Source organism: Meles meles, chromosome 12, assembly GCF_922984935.1.
Source record: "Meles meles chromosome 12, mMelMel3.1 paternal haplotype, whole genome shotgun sequence".
Lineage (NCBI taxonomy): Eukaryota > Metazoa > Chordata > Mammalia > Carnivora > Mustelidae > Meles > Meles meles.
Genome location: NC_060077.1, coordinates 68,476,721 through 68,497,158, shown reverse-complemented (window position 1 = coordinate 68,497,158; position 20,438 = coordinate 68,476,721). Strand labels below are relative to the sequence as shown.

The following is a 20,438-nucleotide window of genomic DNA, read 5'->3' as shown; positions in this document are numbered from 1 at the left end:
TGTCTTTGTGGTTCAAGTACTAACCCATTGACTGAAACTTGAATGCTGTTTACCTCTCTGTGATTTGAGTATCATGAAACCTCACGTTCTGGGGCTCGGGGAGGTTTGTTGGGTGCTTGGATCCACTCTCCTTCTTTTTCATCTCCCTGCCTCACCCAGGACTCCAAGGCCAGGTCCACATCTAAGGCTGAGCTGCCTCTACTCGTTCCACTGATTTCCTCCTGCCCATTCTCCCTCTGAATCCTAATGCTTTTTTTTGTTTGTTTTTTTGCCTTTTAATTTTATTGAGGCATAATTTACATAAGATAAATGCATAGGTCAGTGAGTTTCGAAAACTGCCTACACCTATACAGCCCACACTTCTCTATGGAATGCTTGATAGGAATGTGGGTCACTTGGGTGTATGCTTTTCCATCGTTCCAGGGAATTCCCAGAGGGGCCCTTCCCACTCCAGCCTCATTTTCTCCCCTGGCTCAGGCAAACACTGTTATCTCTTTTACCAAGAAATATGTCCTAGTAGTGCCTGTTCTAGAATGTCCTGTGAGTAACATTACACAGTAAATACTTGTGTTGCATCTTTCACTGGCATGATGTTGCGATCCATCCATGTGGTTTCATGGGTCAGTAGTTCTGTCTTTCTATCACTGAGTATTATTCCATTGTATAGACTTAACACACATCATTTGCCATCCATTAGTTGTTAGACATTTGGGTTGTTTCCGGTTTGGGGTTATTGGGTCTAACACTCCTACAACAATTCTTGTGCAAGTCTTTTTGTGGACATATGTTTTCATTTCGCTTGGGTAAATGCAAAATGGGTGGAACTTTGGGTCATGGGGTATGTATATATTTATCTTTTTGAGAATTTACTACTTTTAAAAATGTACCATTTTTACATCCCATCAGCAAGGGGTAAGAGTTCAGCATTCCTGCCTACATTCAATGTTGACTTTTTAATTTTAGCTATTTTAGTGGGCATGGACATGAAGTAGATATTACTGTGACTTTAATTTGAATTTCCAGGTGAAGGTAAATAATTTTTCACGAACATTTTTTATTTGTCCATTTCTGTGTCATTGTGTTCCACTATTTTTATTTTTTATTTTATTTGTGTTCCACTATTTTTATTTCCTTCCTTCTACTTACTATAGATTTCATTCATTCTTTATTCCTACTTCCATTAAGTGAAGGCTTAGGTCATTACTTTTTTTATTTTTTTTTTAAGATTTTATTTATTTATTTGACAGAGATCACAAGTAGGCAGAGAGGCAGGCAGAGAGGGGGTGGGAAGCAGGCTTCCCGCTGAGCAGAGAGCCCGACGCAGGGCTCGATCCCAGGACCCCAAGATCATGACCTGAGCCGAAGGCAGAGGCCTTAACCTACTGAGCCACCCAGGTGCCTCAGATCATTACTTCTAAAAACTTCTTTTCTCTTTAAGCATTTAGAGCTCTAAGTTTCCCTTTAAGCACTATTTTGCTGCATCTCACAAATGTTGATGTATCATTTTCTTCATTATCAGTTGGTTTGAAATATTTTCTGATTTCTTGTGTGAATTCCAGTCATTCTAAAAGACTCAGTTTAAATCTTATATCTTCTCTTTGCTGATGAGCCAAGCCTAATTTTTCTTCTCTACCTCATTCATTATATATTTTCTCTTTATCGTCTTGTATATTGTTTTAGTCTCTAATTTTCCTTGTGCGTGCACGTTTATTTTATGTGTCTTTTACTTACTCTCTAAATGAACAATAGGATCCTTGATGGCAAGAACTCTAATGAGGGCTTTGGATCCTTGTTAGTATCTTGTCTGTAGTTGGCATAGAGTTAACAGGCATTTCTCAAGCACCGTTAATGTGGAAGTTGCTTTGGGAGATAAAAGTTGGGTGTAATCCAGAAATCTTTTAAGGAATTAGCTAGTTTTTAAAAAGATGTTAACTAATGACATAAAATAATATAGAATAAGAGCCAAATAGAGGAATGGGCATTAAACACTCCAGGTGTTCAGAAGAGGAAGAGAGGACTATAGTGGGAATTACTTGAGGAAGACTCCAGAGAGAAAATGGAATTTGAACTGGCTCTGAAGCAGAGGAGAGACTTAAGTGAAGAGGAGGAAATGCCATTCCCACCATGGGGCTGGGGGAGCATGTGTAGAAGTCCTGGGATAGAAACATAAACTGTTCATTTGGAGGTCAGGGGAAGAGACCCAGTATAGGAAAAGCTCAGGGAGAGAAGTCAGGAATACTGTTGAGGGAGCTCAGTTTACCAAGCTGAGGATACTGGATTTATGGGGTTATCACTTCTGATGGCAGACCTGTGATGCCAGTTTCGTGCTCATGCAGTCTTCTAGCCTACTTGGCCCTCCAGATCCTTGGGGATTTCCATTCTTGGTCACCTCTCTAGCCCAGTCACTGCTCTGAAGCTGCAGTTCTGGTTTTTTTTTTTAAAGATTTTATTTATTTATTTGACAGAGAGAAATCACAAGAGAGGCAGGCAGAGAGAGGAAGGGAAGCAAGGCTCTCAGCTGAGCAGAGAGCCCGATGCGGGACTCGATCCCAGGACCCTGAGATCATGACCTGAGCCGAAGGCAGCGGCTTAACCCACTGAGCCCTCCAGGTGCCCCAGTTCTGGTTTTTTTAAGGCTGAGATCCAGGAGGCCTAATGATCTGGTTTGTTTCCACGAAACCCTGGTCTAGCTCCCATCCTTCCTGCCTGGTCCGAGAGTGTCTACACCTTTCATTAAGAAAAAGGGAACTACCTTTTTCAAATGAATATCATAACACGGGGAACCCAAGGGCTTTTCTCTGGGAAAGGCAAAGCACTTCTGTCTACAAACTACCATTGACCATAGATAGCCCCGTGTAACCATTCATTCACTCATTCACTCCAGAGTCCATTTTCATCCTCATCCCCAGATGCACCTGGCTGGAACACAAGAGGCGTTTCTACCCTACAGAATTTTACTGTAGACCTTCGGTGTGCATCATATGAAGCTAGAGGGTTTGGTGGTGTGTATGTGGGATGGGGGGGCAGACTGGGCAGAAGCTGCAGGGAACTTGCCAAAGAGTTGGGATAGCAAGGTTCTCCATGCGGTGGATACTGAGCAGCGAATTCAGAAGCTGGGCGCTCTGAGAGCCCAGGGGAGGGGGCGTCAGGGCTACTCAGAGGGGGCTTCCAGAGAACTTGGGGACTGAGGGACTGGATTTGGATTCAGGAGGGGATAATGTGAACATTGTCTTAGAGTTGCCATGGAACGCTTCATTGTGGGAAATCATAAGACGCCTACCCGGCTGAGAGAGAAGTGTGTACAGAGGGGTGGTGGGAGGACCGAGGCTTTGGAGAGGCTATTTCCTTAGGCTTCTCGAGGCCTAAATCTATGCTGAAACAGCCGGAATTCATAGAATTAAAGGCATTTCTTACTTAGATTTAATTATATGTGTAAAATTGACTATTCTGATAATAACCCATCTTTATTTCACTTATTTATTTATTTTTAAAAAGATTTCATTTATTTACCTGACAGAGAGAGAGAGAGTACAAGTAGGCAGAGAGGCAGGCAGAGGCAGAGGGAGAACCAGGCTCCCCGCTGAGCAGGGAGCCCAGTGCAGGGCTCCAGGCCAAGACCCTGGGATCATGACCTGAGCCAAAGTCAGATGCTTAACGACTGAGCCACCCAGGTGCCCCAATAATTTATCTTTAAAAATGCAGTGTGAGTTATGGCCAGTGAGGTTTCTGAATGCCACATTAAAATCGACCCTCAAGCCTGGGTCCTGCTGGATCTCTCTGGGACGCTGTCTGCGAGGCCGGGCCGTGTAAGTGGCAGCAAACGGAAGAGAGAAATTCTGCTTCTCTGGTGCCTGGGGCTGAGTAGAGGGGTGTCTTCAGGAGTCCCTCAGTCACCACCAATGGCAGAGTGGTACCCCCTTCTGCTGACTGGGCCTGGCAAGGGGTGGTCATTTGGGCTGGGCTAGGGGTGGGTGAGTTCAGAGCTCCTCAAGGCACATCCAGGCCCTCCCCCTAAGGGCCTGGAGCCTGAATCAGGCAGCTTGTTGTATGCATGTGGAGGGAGCAGCCAGGGAACCAGCCTCATTAGGGGATACTTCAGAGGGTATTCTTGAGCCCCTGACTGGCTGGTTAGAGGGGCTGAGGGACTTTGATTTTAAAAAATATACTGCCTCTGGGGCTGCTGCTCTGGGGACTTAGGTAGCTTCCTCCAACCTTCCAGTGCAGAGTAGACTCAAATAGGTATAAATTGCTAATTAAAAAAAAAAAAAATCCGCCCGCCCCCATCATTAGATGGGGCCAGTAGTGACCCTGTGATGGATCGTGCTGGTTCCCTTCATGTTTCCCAGTGGCCAGCGGGCCCCCTCTCTGCTCCTGGGGCCTGACTCCTGGCTCAGAGCTGCTTGCCCTTTGCAGGGATACCCTCAACCCTCGCCGGGCACACCAGGCTTATTGTTTGTGGGAAGGGGCGTCCGTGTCAAGCTCTGTGACAAGTTTAAGGACAAAGGGAAAACTGTGTAGCCCTGGTCCCGGTTCTGGATGGGGGCCCAGAGAGGGACAGAGCCCGGCCAGCCCTCTCGTCCATGTGCTCTCTCTGTCCCGTCACTTTCTGTTCCGTGGCCCTTCCCCTTCCTAACTTTGACAATTCTCCCATAGCTGCAAACATGCTTACGTCTTCTATTTCGTCCTCTTTGGTCACATCTGTCTTGGAGGTCAAGTGCGTCGAAACTACCCACTGCTGGTCTCCCCCCTGCGCTCGGCCCCTGTGCTCTTCAGGCCTGGGGCTGCCGTCCTCACGGACCCCGCTCTGACGCTATGTTGTTTCTCTCCAGAGCACAGACATCCTCAGCACCGCGGGCTACGACTGCCTCATCCAGCACCTCAACAATGGCCGCAAGAACTGCAAAGAGTTTGAAGACTTCCTGAAAGAGAGGTACCTGCTCTTCTTCCTCGAAGACGGAGCGGGAGACAAAACCCTCCCATTCAAAGGAACCATTTACACTTTCTGTTTGTCTTTGGGTCCACAGGCCCTCTGCTGTAGCTTGTGAAATGGTTCCCAAGAAGTAAATGGTTATTTCTGTCCTAGAGCTCTTAGAAATCCGTGACAGAGGAGATTTTGGAACGAAGCAGCGCACAAAATATCATAAAATGTGAAGTGAAGTTAAATGGTAGGGGTGGCACTAAAAACCTCATGGGAGAAGGAGATGGTGAAAGACTGGTCAGTCCAGGGGGGGACAGACAGGACCTTTGAGGGCCCTCTGAGGGCAGCGTGGATTTCATAGGTGGAGGAGTAGCCTCGTGTCTGTGGGAGAAGAGCAAGACTGAGCTGATTCAGAGGCTGGGGTGGGCTGGCGGGGCCACAGAACCGTGAGAAAGATGGTGGCGGGTTGCAGCATCCCGGTGGGCAGGGGGGCTTGGTGTTCAGGGCGGTCCATGCCAGTTTAGAGGACTTTTCCTTTCCTTTTCTTTTTTTAATGGATAGGACTTAAAAAAAAATTCCATACTTAGTGGGGTAAGTTAGTTTTGTGGAAAATCTTATCCCAGCAGAATACTCAGTTTCCCAGTGATTCTGTTTGAAGGAGCACCTAGGAGGGATTTTTGGCCCAAGATTGGGGTCATTGCTGGGACCCAAACTAGTGAACAGATTCTGTTTGTATCACACTGAGTAAGAGGTGATAACTTGGAGATCCAGATGTCAATGTGTTTTTCCATTAAGTGTTTTTATTTTCTTCTCAAGAGAACATTGGGTAATGTCACACTTTTATGGTTGTCTGACCCTTGAATGTCCCCAGGGAACTGGAGCCCTGGCTGGAGGGTTGTGTGGAAAGAGGTCCACCAACCCTCAGGCTTCAGGGAGCTGGTACCCCCTCCTTTGTGGGACCAGCCTCCCTCTCCTACTCAAGCTGGTTGATAATGGTGACACCAACTTACAGTGTTCCTTTCTCCTGATGGGCACAGGAGGTGGGCTTCCTCCTCTCTCCAGCAGAGCTCTGACAAGGTAGCACCAAACAGGCATTTCACAACAATAAGATACACAGATTCCAGAACGTCCCTGGATTTTTGAGCTCCTCCTCCAGGAAGGGTTTTTATCCATTTTCTCGGGAAGGAACCAGCATGAGGAGGCATTGGATACTGACCGAAGCTTCTGTTGTCCAGGCAGGACCACTCAAGAGACCCCTGACACAATGGGGATGGTGATGGAAATCAGGGATGTCCACCTGTTTTTTTTAAAATGAAACCCTCAAGAAATAAAATAAAAAAGAGAAAAAAAGTTTCTTAAAGAAGAAATAATAAAAAAATTTTACACTGCCACCTAGTACACACATGCATAAAAGAAAAGTTTTTCAAATATCACTGCCCTATTATTTTATTCAACTTTATTTAGTTATTTTTTTTTTTAAGAGAGCACGAGAGAATGCACAAGTTGGTGAGGGCAAGAGAAAGAGAGAGAGAATCTTTTTTTTTAAAAGATTTTATTTATTTATTTGAGAGAGAATGTGCATGAGAGAGAGAGAGAGCATGGTGCACAAGCAGGGGGAAGGGGGAGAGGGAGAACAGACACCCTGCTGGGCAAGGAGCCCGATTCAGGGCTCCATCCCAGGACTCTGAGATCATGACCTGAGACGAAACCAAGAGTCAGCGCTTAACCAACTGAACCACCCAGGCACCCCAGAAGAGTAGCTTTCTGAATGAAGTTGGGTAATTAACTTACCATGGGAACTTACAAACTGGCAGCTCCAGAGGCCTCACACACAGAGACCGTGAGCTTATGACTCATCAGCTCTGGGCAGAAGGGCAGGTGACCTTCCGGGAGGCTGTGCTTGTTCCTTGTGCAGAACTGTTCTTTCCCTTCCTTTTCTTTCTGTTTCATACATTCTCACTCAGTACAGCCACTCTCTCTATGCCAGCCAGAGTTGATTAGTATGTTTTGGAGTTCTCTGCCTGTACATATTTACTCCATTATTTTCCACCTGGATGTCCTCCCTTCTCCCTGATGCCTAAGTGAATTCTCCCCATCCTTCAAAGTCCAGGTCAAATTCCCCGCACCTTCTCTTCTTCTCCCCCAACCATCATCCCCCCTTCCTCCTCCCCTCCCTCCTTCTTCCTTTTAGGAAGCATTCTATAGAACATTCCAGTCTGAGGTCTTCCACTGGTTAACAAAGAAATGAACGTATTTTGTCCCTTGTACCTCTCGTCTGTGGACTCTCTCACCCGTAGAACCCCGGATGGGGTCAGCTTATATACCAAGCTCCTGATATGAGCAGGAAACGAAGAATATAAAAATGAGGATCATCACCCTGCAGCCAGTAGCTAGGGGCAATTAAATGAGACTATGTTACTAGCTGCCACTTAGTGAAGGCTTGCCAGATACACATATAAACTACCATATATTTTGCATACATTATCTCATTCATTCTCCTACTAACCCAGTGTGGTGAGTTTTATCATCCTTATTTTACAGCTGAAGAAACTGAGGCTCGGAGGGGTTTTGTAACTTGTCTAAGGTCACACAATGAAGAAAGGATAGATCTGGTTTCAAACCTAGGAAAATCGGGTCCTGGAATCTGGTACAGTGTACCTGCTATGGTCCCTCGGACACCATAATGGATGGGGAATGGGGATATTTGGCACATTAGACAGACCATGCTGCACCAAGTAACAATCAGTTGTTCTTGTGAGACCTGCCAACTGCAGAGCCTGTATTCTGAAATTTCCCTCGCATTGCTGCAGTTTAGCTACGTCTTTGAATTAACTATGAATGAGGAACTCTATAGGATGGTTAAAAGGATACTCTTTGAGAACATGGGAGGAGCGGTGAGCCTCAGGAGCACAGCATTTGGTGGAAATATCTTATTCCACTTAAGTGTATGTATATAAATATAAATAAAAATCAATTTTTGTCAAATAAATCCTTGGGTCATAGTTTTAAAGAATTAGTCTGTAATGCCCTAGCCTGTGCTGGTCAGGCTGTGATGTCCATGCTGGCGACTTAGAGATGAAGGCCTACTGGTCTTCTCACAGTTCTTCCGGTTGGGTAGAGGGAGTTCTGCCTTTTAGAGACTGGTTTGTATCTGAGTTTCTCCCATCACAGGTGCAGTGTTGTCCTCGAGGGGAGGGCCATGTGTTTTAACTAAGAATCAACCCCAAGAAGGACTCAGAGCTCTCTCCTGTTCCCCTCAGGGCATCGATTGAAGAGAAGTATGGCAAAGACCTTCTCAACCTCTCCAGGAAGAAGCCGTGTGGACAGTCGGAGATCAAGTAGGTGCCACGCTTTGTTCTGGGCTCCTGGTTGCCCAGTACTGCTGGGAGCCCCCATCACTTCAGCAGACAGAGCTGGCCCATGGGGTGACGTGTGTTGGGTGAAAACAATTTATAAGTGTTCCCCCCCTTATTTCCAGTTGTGAAAAATACAGAAAAATAGAAAGAAGGCTCAAATGAACTATGAAGCCACGACCCATTAGTAAAACCTTCTAGACTTAATTTGAAGTCTTTTTCTATGTATACTGTTTCATAGGGAGGATTATATTAATTTTATACTAGACGTTTAATAGAGGGGCTTAGGCACCACGCACATGCTGTTTGTGACAACTGTGAGAGATGGTCTTTGTGCCATTTTATAGTTCTCACCACTGATGGGAGGTTTCTGTACGGGGATTTATTTTTCCTCACTCACTGAATACAGATAGGGCTTTAGGACACACTGCCTCTCATCTACAGGGCTGGTGGCTTCATGGGCAGTCATACGGGCTCCTGCATTGATATTTATTGAGCTCTTCAATGTTTAGCAGAATGAGTCTAATCCAAATTGATATATATTTTTAAAAATATTTACATATTTATTTGAGAGAGAGGAAGTGAGAGAACGAGCATTGGGGGAAGAGGCAGAGAGAGAATCTCAGGCAGACTCCCTGCTGAGCAGGGAGCCTGGTGCGGGGCTCAATTCCAGGACCCTGAGATGAGGCCCTGAGCCAAAACCAGGAGTCAGATGCTTAAGGAACTGAGCCACCCAGGCGCCCTGATCCAAAATGATATTTATTATATTCATACACATTTGACCTCTAACTTAGCAGATTCATAGAGAGCCTCTGCATTGTTCTCTCTGTTCTGTGAAAAATGGCAGTCAGTGTTCCTCCTAAGAGTGTAGCTCGGAGAGAAAGATGCAATAGGGAATGATTCCTGGCAATGGTGTCTCTATGGTTGACATGAAAGGTTATTTAGGTGACATCTGTTTCTGGTACCTCAAGGATGATCTTTAGGAAGGGGCCCTGGATAAGAGTGCAGACTCTGTTTCTGTGTGGACTAGTTAGACTTTTCCATCTCCCGGACCACACAGAGAAACTCGGGTCTCTAAGGGGCTGCGTTAGGGTTTAAGGCCAAAGCGCTTATTTAAAGGGTGGTAGGATATTTTCTCTTCCCACAATGAAGAACCCTAGGGAAGAGAGGAGACGGCATTGCTAGGCCACCATTCCCAAGGTTCCGATTCTGTCTCTGGATTGTCATCATGCCCTGAACAAGGGAAATAGGAATTAAGTGATCATATGAGGCAACAATGTTAATGACAAATGAAAGAGCTATTTGGACTGCCCTTTTAGTGGCCCTTCAAGTGGGAGAAAAATTTACACCTGAACGATTTATGGGTAAGGCAGGGTTTCAGCTCCACGACTCCCCATTGAGAAAGACTTCTGGTTGTACCTGCTGCCATATCCCTCTGTGTATCTCACTAATTCCAGTAGTAAGTCTGTGCTTCGTGAAGCTCATTCATACTTCTGGACCACTGGCACATTTGTCCGATGGGATACTTTCTAGTACATTGTGTTCGTATCATTAGATGGGTAAAGTGAACGAAGAATGTGCAGTTATGTTTTTCTGCTCGATGTCTTTGTAATAGTTGGGAATATTTGTGTGAGAAAGGCATGGAGAAAAGGCATTTGTCATGTGCATTTGACTCCCTTAGAGCAACGGTTCTCACACTTGCTTTTGGGATAAATGAACAGAGCAGCAAAAGCGAAAGAGCTAGAAGATGTGGTCAGCTGCAAAAGACAAGGGTTTTTACTTTGCAAAGTAACAAAACTTGCTGCACACATATATACATATAGGAAGTGATCCATGATCTTATGCTGTGGGGGCTGGGGGACAGTGAATTCACAAAGTTCCATTCCTACTTGGGGGGCCTGACTGAGCCCACTGCTTGATATCTGCTTCTATGAAGGCAGCATGAGTATGAACATTCCCGGGGCTAAGTGACCTCAGAGGGTTTATTTAAAAAGTGTAGGATGGGGGAAAACTCAAACAACAGGCAAGGGGGGTCTCCCCAGGTGGAGGGGCCATGGGCTATAAGAGGATGGGGGAGATCAAGAAAAGGTGTGAAAAATGAGTCAGGGTCTTTCCCCACCAAAACCGTGAGGTAATAAATGTCTGTTGTTTTAAGCTGCTAAATTTGTGGTACTTTGTTATTCAGCAATGGAACACTAATGCAATGTGTTTAGTGTCTCCCCCATTAGAGCCTGAGGTCTGGGACCATGTCTGTCTTGTACCATTGAACCTTTGACATCTGCCACAACATATGGCCCATAGTTTATGTTCAAGGAGCACATGGTTGATGAATGAATGAAACAGGGGGCGATAAGGAGCCAGAGTTTGAACGCTTCCTTTACTGGCTTGTATCTATATTTCTAATGATCATACCTTAGAGAAGGACCGGTATTCTTATGAGAAAGGGACCATAACTCCTATCATACCATTGGGGGAAAGGAAGCATAAGGAATTTTGGCATCTTGCTCTACCCAGGTGGACAGTGGAGAAGCTTATGCCTGGGATTGAGAGAGTGAGAAAGAGCAAAGTGAACAGCCAATGTCTTGATCCTTTGTGGTCTTCCCAAGCTCACAGGCAGTGAGTTGGCAGGCCGTGAGATTCAGGCAGAGAGAAGCATGCGGTGGCATTATGAAATTGCACAGCCAGTTTCCAGAACTGAAACTATACATGTGCTTGCTTTTTAGCACCCTGAAGCGGGCCCTGGAGGTCTTCAAGCAGCGTAAGTGATTCTCTAAACTGTGTTTGCTGGCCCTGGCAATGCTGAGTCTGTCTGTCCCAGACGTGGGTTTGAATTTGAACAGCGATCTCATATTGGGTGAAAAAAAAGTTAGAGCAGCTCCCAAGGTGAGAAGGAGGTCTGCAGAGTTGAAACGAGCAGGAGAACCCACCCTCCACACCCCTGCGTTGTCATGTGCATTTGACTCCCTTAGAGAAGCGGTTCTCACACTTGAAATCCAGGGCAAGACCCTGGCACTTTGGCCTTCAAGGGGTCCTGTCCAGTTCTATTTATTTATTTATTTGAGAAAGAGAGAACACAGCAGGGGAGGAGGAGCAGAGGGAGAGGAGGAAGCGGACACCCCGCTGAGCAGGGAGGCCCATCTCAGGACTCTGGGATCAGGACCTGACCTCCAGGACATGACTTCCAGACGCTTAACCTACTGAGCCACCCGGGCGTCCCCACTTCTTTTTTTTCTTTTTCTTCTTCCTTTTCTTTTTTCTTTCTTTCTTTTTTTCTTTTAAAGTAATCTCTACACCCAACATGGGGTTTGAGTTCATGGTCGTGGATCAAGATCAAGAGTTGTACTCTCTACCAACTGACCAGCCAGGCGCCCCCTACTTCAGTTCTAATAGTCCCCAGGCCAATTCCCAGAAAGTGCCTTTAAGGCTTTCTGTTCTTCCCAATACCTGGTGCTTCCAAGCTAGCGATTTTAACATGACACTGTAGATGTGATATGTGCTTAAATGTTTCTGTAGCTAGTTGACTGGTTCTAGATGTTTGTAAATATTAGCTAAATAGATATTCATCCTAACTTTTCCATAGAAGGTGTCTTCTTCCCTCTTTAACCACTAATAATTACATTTCTCCACGTGGAAGTATTTTTTATGTTTCATGTTTCTTAGATACCCACAAGCCTGAACATGTGGGCCAAGGGAGCTTCAGCCTAGACTGGGTCTCCTAAGCCTATAAACTTGTTCATACTTGACTTATTTTCTTTTTCCCCCCAAAATAGTTTTATTTCCTTTTTATTAAAAAAACCACACATTTATATATATTTATCTTAAAAATTCAAACAAACAACTAACTAGTTAGACAACTCTTGAGAAGATAGTGAACATTTGAACTTCACTTCCTAGCGATAAGCAGTTATTGGTGAATGTGACTCCAGATGTTTTTATGCAATTAAAATTATACACAAAGATGTCTATTCATATAAATAAATAGGATGATACTGTTTCAGTGGTACAGAATCTAAGAGGTGAGGACAGATCCTATGTTTTAAAATCAATTCTGAAAGGAAAATATCAATTTTTTTGAAGATTTTATTTATTTGACAGACAGAGATCACAGGTAGGCAGAGAGGCAGGCAGAGAGAGAGGAGGAAGCAGGCTCCCCACTGAGCAGAGAGCCAGATGCAGGGCTTGATTCCAGGACCCTGGGATCATGACCTGAGCTGAAGGCAGAGGCTTAACCCACTGAGTCACTCAGGTGCCCCTGTCTCTTCCATTCTTAAGCTCACCCACTGAGTTTTTTTTTTTTTTTAATCTCCATTAGTGTGTTTTTTTAGTTCTAAAATTTCTGTTCAGTTCTTCTTTTTTTATCTTTTTAAAATTTTATTTATTTATTTGAGAGAGAAAGCAGAAGCAGGAGGAGGGGCAGAGGGAGAGGGACAAGCAGACTCTCTGCTGAGCAGGGAGCCCGATGGACCTCAGCACCCAAGATCATGACCTGAGACAAAGTCAGATGCTTAACTGACTGAGCCACCCAGGTGCCCCTGAAAATTTCAATGTTTTAATCATGCTAGAAGTTTAGTAGGTTATCTCTCTAGACCTTTCTCAATGCATTTATAATTCTCCTTCTCTTTCTTAAATTGCAGACAGACACACACACATAGACATGAGTTTTTGTATGAATGGGATCATACTATACCCAGCTCTCTACAATTTGTTTTTCTGAATATTATCTAAGCATCTTCCCATTTCAATTCATATAGGTCTGCATAGATCTTTCATATTAGAAAGTTCTGAGGGGCACCTGGCTGGCTTGGTCAGTGGAGAATGTGACTCTTGATCTCACAGGATTTTGAGTTGAAGCTCCATACTGAGTACAGAGATTACTTAAAAATGAGATCTTCAAGGGGCGCCTGGGTGGCTCAGTGGGTTAAAGCCTCTGCCTTCGGCTCAGGTCATGATCTCAGGGTTCTGGGATCGAGCCCCGCATCGGGCTCTCCGCTCAGCAGGGAGCCTGCTTCCTCCTCTCTCTCTGCCTGCTTGTGATCTCTCTCTCTCTGTCAAATAAATAAATAAAATCTTAAAAAAAAAATGAGATCTTCAAAAAAAAAAAAAAAGAAAGAAAGAAAATTTTGATCTTACAAAATGCCAGACTTCCTCCAGAAAGGTTGTACTGATTTTTCCCTCCACCAAAGGTGCTGTTTTTTCCCATGCTTGCCAAAATGAAGAATTTTCACACTTCAAAAAATTTCCCCAACTTAAAAGCAAAAAATTATATATTCTGGGGTTTCAAGTTTTACATTTCCTTCAATAGCGTTAAGGCTGAATACATTTTCAAATGTTTATTGGCCATTTAGCCAATCTTTAAGAAAAAATCATGTTCTTTAAGCAGTTTTAAAATTTTTATTTATTTATTTTTTTTAAAAAAGATTTTGTTTATTTATTTGTCAGAGATTACAAGTAGGCAGAGAGGCAGGCAGAGAGAGAGGAAGGAAAGCAGGCTCCCTGCTGAGCAGAGAGCCCGATGAGGGGCTCGATTCCAGGACCCTGGGATCATGACCTGAGCCGAAGGCAGAGGCTTTAACCCACTGAGCCACCCAGGTGCCCCAAGAAGTTTTTTTATAATGGAATGTATATATATATATATATATATATATATATATATATATATGGATATATATGGATATATATACATATATATATATTTCTTTTGAGTCATAAAATTCTTTTATATAGCTATTTACTCTTTTTAATATAAGTTCCTAATATTTTTTTCCAATTTGTCATGTATCTTCAAACCTTGTTCAAGGTTGTTCTGACACACACAAGTTTAAAATTTTTTCTTAGGTCAGATCTGTCAGTCTTTCTAGCTTCAATTAGTTTTCTTAGAACAAGTAAAATAAGAATTTTGTTGTTGTTGTTATAAAGATAGGCCATGCTCATTGCAAAGATCTTAGAAAATAAGGGGAAGAAATCACCAGTCATTTTTCTACCTAGAAGTAACTACTGATAGCCAAAATTTTCGTGTATGACCTTTCTCACAAATGCTCAGGGTCATGTTAGAGATAGAAAGACTATTAGAGTCATCTAATGTGAAATAAGTATTGAATTTGAAATTGTAGTGAGTTTTGTGATATCTTCTAAGCTAAAGGATTTCCTAGCTTTGGTCTTGGTGGCCAAGGCAAAGCTGGGCACATGGAAACACTCAATAAATGCTGACCAATTGAAGTGTGTTCTTTTTACCGCTTGCTCCAGTATTTTGTGTATATGTTTTATGCGGTTTTGTATATTTGAATTCAGACATATGTAGATCTTGTGTATTGTTTTTTGTTTTGTCTTTTTTTTTTTAATTCTTTTTGCAGAAGTAGACAGTGTGGCCCAATGTCACATTCAGCTTGCCCAGACTCTAAGAGAAGAGGCCAGGAAGATGGAAGAATTCAGGGAAAAGCAAAAGCTACAACGGAAAAAGGTTGGATTTGTGTATGTGTGAAGAGGTTGCTTCTCCTGTGACATAAAACTCCAAGCTTGTTTGTTCATCAGGCTCCTTGGCTTTTTCCTGCCTTCATGCAGCCATGCTCTTCTTTTAACCAACCTATGAGATTATTTATTGGGAAACCACATGGAGACCCAATCTAGATGGTTATGTCACCGTGCCCATTTGCATCTGGGTCAGTTCTCTTTGAATTCTTGGAGAATTTAGGGTACTGGCCTGCCTGCCTCTTCTTTTCATATCTGCTGCCACTATTCCGACTGTGGCTGGCAAGGGGGAGCCCTCTGTCTTCAGTAGAATCTAGGGAATTGAACCCAGAGGGTTCCCAGATCATACTCCTCCTCTGGATGAGGCAGTAAGGGAAGGGTAAGACATGGAAAAGACTTACATTCTCCCAGAGACCATGCAATCCAAACGCCTTATTTTATAATAGGGAAACTGAGGCCCTGAGAAATGCAAGTCCTGTTTGTCTTCAAAGCAGGTGTGCATAGGCTCTTCTCCATTGATGGGATTTACTCTGTTGGATTACACGGAAGGACACAGGAGTAAGCAGAGCTAATAAAACTGGCAAACTTTTGAGAAGTTATAAGGATCAGGAAAGAAATCCAGTTTTATAATCATAAAGTGTTCCTTAGACTAGACTAGCCACTATCCTGACTCTCTTCTATTTTGTTCCTAAATGACTTATATATCCATGTTGGCCTGGCTGCCAAGAGGGGACCTTCAACATTTCTTTTTTATATCTGGCCTACAAGGTTGGAACCTCAGCTTCTCATGGGGGGACATGCTCTTTCCTATTCGGCATCCAAAGATTTCTAGCCTGGTCTCCCAGACAGCTCTGCATGGACTTTTTGGAAAGCCATCCTCATCCTGGCTCCTGGCCATCTGAAGGTCATTGTCTGTAGTGTGTGTATATAATGAAACATCCAGCGGTTCAGGCTGACTCTACCGTACATCAACCTCAGCAACGTTGCCTACGGCTCTAGGTCAGATTCTAATTCCAGCTTCTTTGGTGACTACTTGGCATTTGGACTGGGTAACAGCATCTTAGGAGCCTGGCTGCCTTCATCTACGGTCATCCCCGAGCTGCTCTTACAGCTGTGCCTCTTGTGGGGGAAGGAAGTGTGGACACTAACTTGTAGGGAACACCACGTCCTGTGGCTTCATACATACTCCCGCTTCATGTGTCAGGTTTGAGAGGTGCATCTGGCCTCCTCTTTTATTTTTTCTCAGAGCAGAAATAATATGCATATTATACGCACCCATGGGAGAGTCACACTGTTTTTGGCTGACATTGCCAGCCCTCCCACCTACCTAGAGGAATAACCATTTTTCAGAGGCAAAAATGCCTTAGGCAGTCAGAGTCTATGCATGCATGATTTCCAGGAAGAGGAGCAGAGGGCCATTTCCTCATCGTTCCGAGTGCCTTCGGTGGCCTCGGTCACTTCAGGGAGTCTTCTGTTCATTTTGCAAGGCTTCTGAAACTTCCCTTCCTAACAAGTTACAAAGACCAAATTCTTGTAGCTCGAAGAATATGGTCTGAATTCTGTTACGTAATAGAGGAGCCAGTGTTCAAGCCACTGCTGGCATCCCCGTTCCCTCTATCCTGTGTGCTCTCTTGTGCAGAAGAGTGCCTTCGGAGCTTTCTTGGGGAAGTCCAAAGTTTATTAATAAATTTGCAGTTACTTGTGTCACGATGGACTCTGTCTGGGTTGTACCACTTCTGTATTTAGACACATTTGTTTTTTCAAATCAAACTTTGAGAGAAAATATATCAGTGCTAACTTCTCATTTTCACTGGCCCAACCCTGCATGCTTTGGTTTTCCACTTTTTGGAAATTAAGCCATTTCCACTTATCAAGGAAAGCCATCAGTTGGTTTCTTTCTTTTTTTTTTTTTTTTGTAGATTTTATTTATTTATTTGTCAGACAGGGAGAAAGAGTGAGTGAGCACAAGCAGGGAGAGCACCAAGCAGAGGGAGAAGCAGGCTCCCCGCTGAGTTGGGAGCCCTATGCGGGACCCTGACTGACTGAGCCACCCAGCATCCTCATCAGTTGGTTTCTTTTTGAAACTTGGGGGGAAGGGGAAGTGTAGGCCGAAGGGCTGATCAGAAGTTAATGGTGTACTCGCTTAGACAACTAGATTTCTGTGGTGGTGAACAGTACAGACACGGTCAGCCTTCCCTCCGTGAGTGTAGAGCATGGCTAGAGACTGATGTGACATAGTCATCATGATAAAGCACGATGAACCTTAACTAGTAGGGAAGGTGCAGAGGCCACATGAACGTACAGTGGGACACCTGACCTCATCAGTGAGGCTGGGGAGGCTTCCTGGGGGGAGACCTTGAAGCTTGTCTCTTGAAGGGACAGCACATGGTCAGGGGCTCTCCTCTGATGCCCATATTCTGTTCTACGTCTCAGCTAAGACTGGGATGATCATGGTGCCATGTTGTTCTGCCTGTGTAACAAGCCATCTCTGAAGAAAGGAACCGCCTGGGTTGTACAGAGTGACCTGCTTTCTGAATACAGTCTGAATGTAGACAGACAGACACACAGACCACTGAACAGCTCTTTCAATAATTTACCATAGGGTCATTTAGGTCATTTATATATCTCTTCTTTCTTTCCCCTGCCCTCTCGCTTTTCCCTACCTTAGAACAGGAGTGATAGTTCTCGCACTACTTTGTGTTATCAATAACACAGCAATTTGATTTCCACTGGTTTTGGCCTTAGAAGACTTGCCGTGACTAGGTCCCTCTGTAAGTGAATACAGACCTGAGGAGGCTTTAATCAAAGAGCTGGACTCGGTGTCACTGAATGACCTTAAGCAATATCACCTCTTGGGCCCTAGGGTCGCACCTGTCAGGTGAGAGCCAGACTGCCTCTCTAGGGTCCTGTTCAGATACAGATGCCAGGCATCCTCGAAGGCAGAGAAGAAGAGAAACGGAAATGTTCTGGCTAATTAATAAGACTTCGTGGCCATCTTAGTGGTGCCTGAAGCACGTGTTATGTGCAAACTGGACACAAGAAGGCCTGGCTGGGGCCATAAACTATAACATAGTTATATTCAGCTCCCAAACTGAAAGAATGGCAATGTGTATATCTGGTCTGGAAAAGACGGCAGACTAGACCATCATCGCTAACTGATCTGCTCCAGGGAGAATTAGAAACCATTAACAAATAAACCCAGTTCCTCCTCCTGGCAGAGGTACATAGACAGTCATGTGAACCACACAGCTTCCTGTCTGTGATGGCAAGGACCTTCCCATGAGTTTTTGCATGCGGGGCTCATGTCTGTTCTCTGGGCCTTCAGCGTCTTCACTCTTAGTAGATGCATAGCTACTTCTTGGTCCCTTGATTTCTGCTGGGCTAGAAGATGACTCCTCTGTTCTCTGACGATCCCTTGTCCACCCCTGACCCCCCAGCCTGGTGAATTTCATGTATTACATGAAATTTATGTTTGAAATGAGACCATGCCAGACATTCCATTCAGATATCTTGAAATTTGTGTTGGTAACAGACAAAAATTCAACTTTCCAGAAGAAAGAGATATCACATTTGAATATCATTTTCAATATTACTGTTTTGCATGGCTCCATTTTGCACAAGAGCAATGCCATAGCTCATTTGGAATGATTGCATCTCTTAGTCTTTTATATACCCATTTGGCTTTATAGAGCTATCATAAGGGATCGTGGTAGTTAGGGTAATGATTAGGAACAAGGGCACAGGAGTCAGTTTGTGCCCAAGTCCCAACTGCACTACTTGCATGGGTAAGTTAATACACCTCCGTTTACTGTCAAGAAAACGGAGACAAGAGAATTCACAATCGCTGGGATGCATGGAAACTGCTTAGCACATGATACTCCCTGGTAAATGGGAGCTTCGGTTATGTCTGACATACATTTTTATTATTTGCTGCATTGTTTTGAGTAATGAAAGTGTTAACATCACAGCCACAACAAAGAAATTGCTCCCAGTTGAACTCAGCAGAGTACTTTACCTTTCCTGGATTAGATGAGGGTAAAGAAAACACCTTCTTTAGCTGTCCTACAGACTTATCTTCTCTTCATCCTGCCTGGGTTCCTTGCTGGTTAAGGGTGTGCCATTGATGAAGCTGACATAGGTTTACAGACCAAAGACCTCTTTTAAAAAATGAATGATGCCTTAACAAGAGTTTTAAAATCCTTTTTGAAACCTAAGGTCCTTGATTCCGGATTTACTGAGCAGCCCTCTCCAGGGATCAGCGATGTTCTAAGGCAGCTGGTGGCTGCCCACGTTCAAAGGCGGCCGCACCATTACCCAGCCATAAGACCAGGCGCAGGTGCTTCAGCCTCTGCTGCAGTTTCCTCGCTTGGGCAATGGGGGGAATAAATAGCGTGTCGACCTTCCAGTGTGTGTGAGGACTAAATGAGATGGTCCACATTGAACCCTTAGTCCTCAAGTAAACTGGTATTAACAGTAATTTGTTTTTGTATTAATAGTGCTTGTCCTCTTTTCACAGACAGAGATTTTAATGGATGCTGCCCATAAACAAAAAAGCCTACAGTTCAAGAAAACTATGGATGTGAGTCTCACTTTATTTTTTATTTCTGTATTTATTTTTAAAAGATTTTATTTATTTATTTGAAAGAGAGAGAAAATGTGCACAAGTGAGGGGAGGGGCAGAGGGAGAGGGACCAGCAGACTCCCTGCTGAGTACGGAGTGCGAGGATGACCTAGGGCTTGATCCCAGAAACCTGAGATCATGACCTGAGCCAAAACCTGGAGCTGGACGCCAAACGGACTATGCCACCCAGGCAACCCTGAGGCTCGCTTTATTGCCTCCTTTTCAGCATGGTGACATTTCGTGAAATCCTGTCCTGTGTATAAGCATATTCCTGAAAAGAACATTTCAATAATATTAATTAGTACAGTGGTTTGGGAAAACAACCTTTAGAAGTTTGACTTTCCTTCTTTTTCAGGCGTTGGAAAGACTGAGGATGAAACTAGATAGAGGAAGCAAAATAATAGTGCCTTTCTGGTAACCTGGGAAGGTCAATTTAAATATTTCAGGCCAAGACACAAAAGCATCTATACCCCATGATACCATTTATCTTGTTGGATTTGAGCCTTTTCTCTGTGACTGTTTTGAATATGGATTTCTTACCTATTTTACTGAGTGACTCCTTCCTGTTTCAAGATCTGAGAACTGTAAAAGCCTTCCTTAAATAATTTATTTTAAAAAATACTTAACGAGACAGAGCTAAGACAGATTGCTAGCACCCTTCCTCTAGCTTTTGTGAGTCTGTTCAATTGGGACAGTAAACTCTGGTTTTGAAACATCTGTGATGCCTTTGAAACATCATTATATTCTCAGACGGTGACATGCTATCTTGTAACCCAGTTACAAAAGAAAATGTCACCAATGTTGGTGGCATGTGTGGTTTGTTCTGCGTCATTCTTTTTTTTTTTTTTTTAAGATTTTATCTATTTGAGGGCACCTGGGTGGCTCAGTGGGTTAAAGCCTCTGCCTTCGCTCAGGTCATGATCCCAGGGTCCTGGGATTGAGCCCCACATCGGGCTCTCTCTGCTCAGTGGGGAGCCTGCTTCCTCCTCTCTCTGCCTGCCTCTCTGCCTACTTGTGATCTCTGTCTGTTAAATAAATAAATAAATAAAATCTTAAAAAAAAAGATTTCATCTATTTGAGA

At 44.0% G+C, this 20,438-nt stretch overlaps 1 protein-coding gene across 1 annotated transcript in view; it reads left to right on the top strand.

Annotated features, from left to right (window-relative positions):
- The window catches only part of PSTPIP2 (proline-serine-threonine phosphatase interacting protein 2), a 64,677-nt gene that overhangs the window by 32,054 nt on the left and 12,185 nt on the right, over positions 1 to 20,438 (top strand). The window contains exons 2-6 of the mRNA XM_046025555.1: positions 4,830 to 4,930; positions 8,179 to 8,256; positions 10,995 to 11,029; positions 14,622 to 14,728; positions 19,253 to 19,315. Coding sequence (XP_045881511.1) covers positions 4,830 to 4,930; positions 8,179 to 8,256; positions 10,995 to 11,029; positions 14,622 to 14,728; positions 19,253 to 19,315 — 384 coding nt within the window. The remainder of the gene's footprint in view (positions 1 to 4,829; positions 4,931 to 8,178; positions 8,257 to 10,994; positions 11,030 to 14,621; positions 14,729 to 19,252; positions 19,316 to 20,438) is intronic.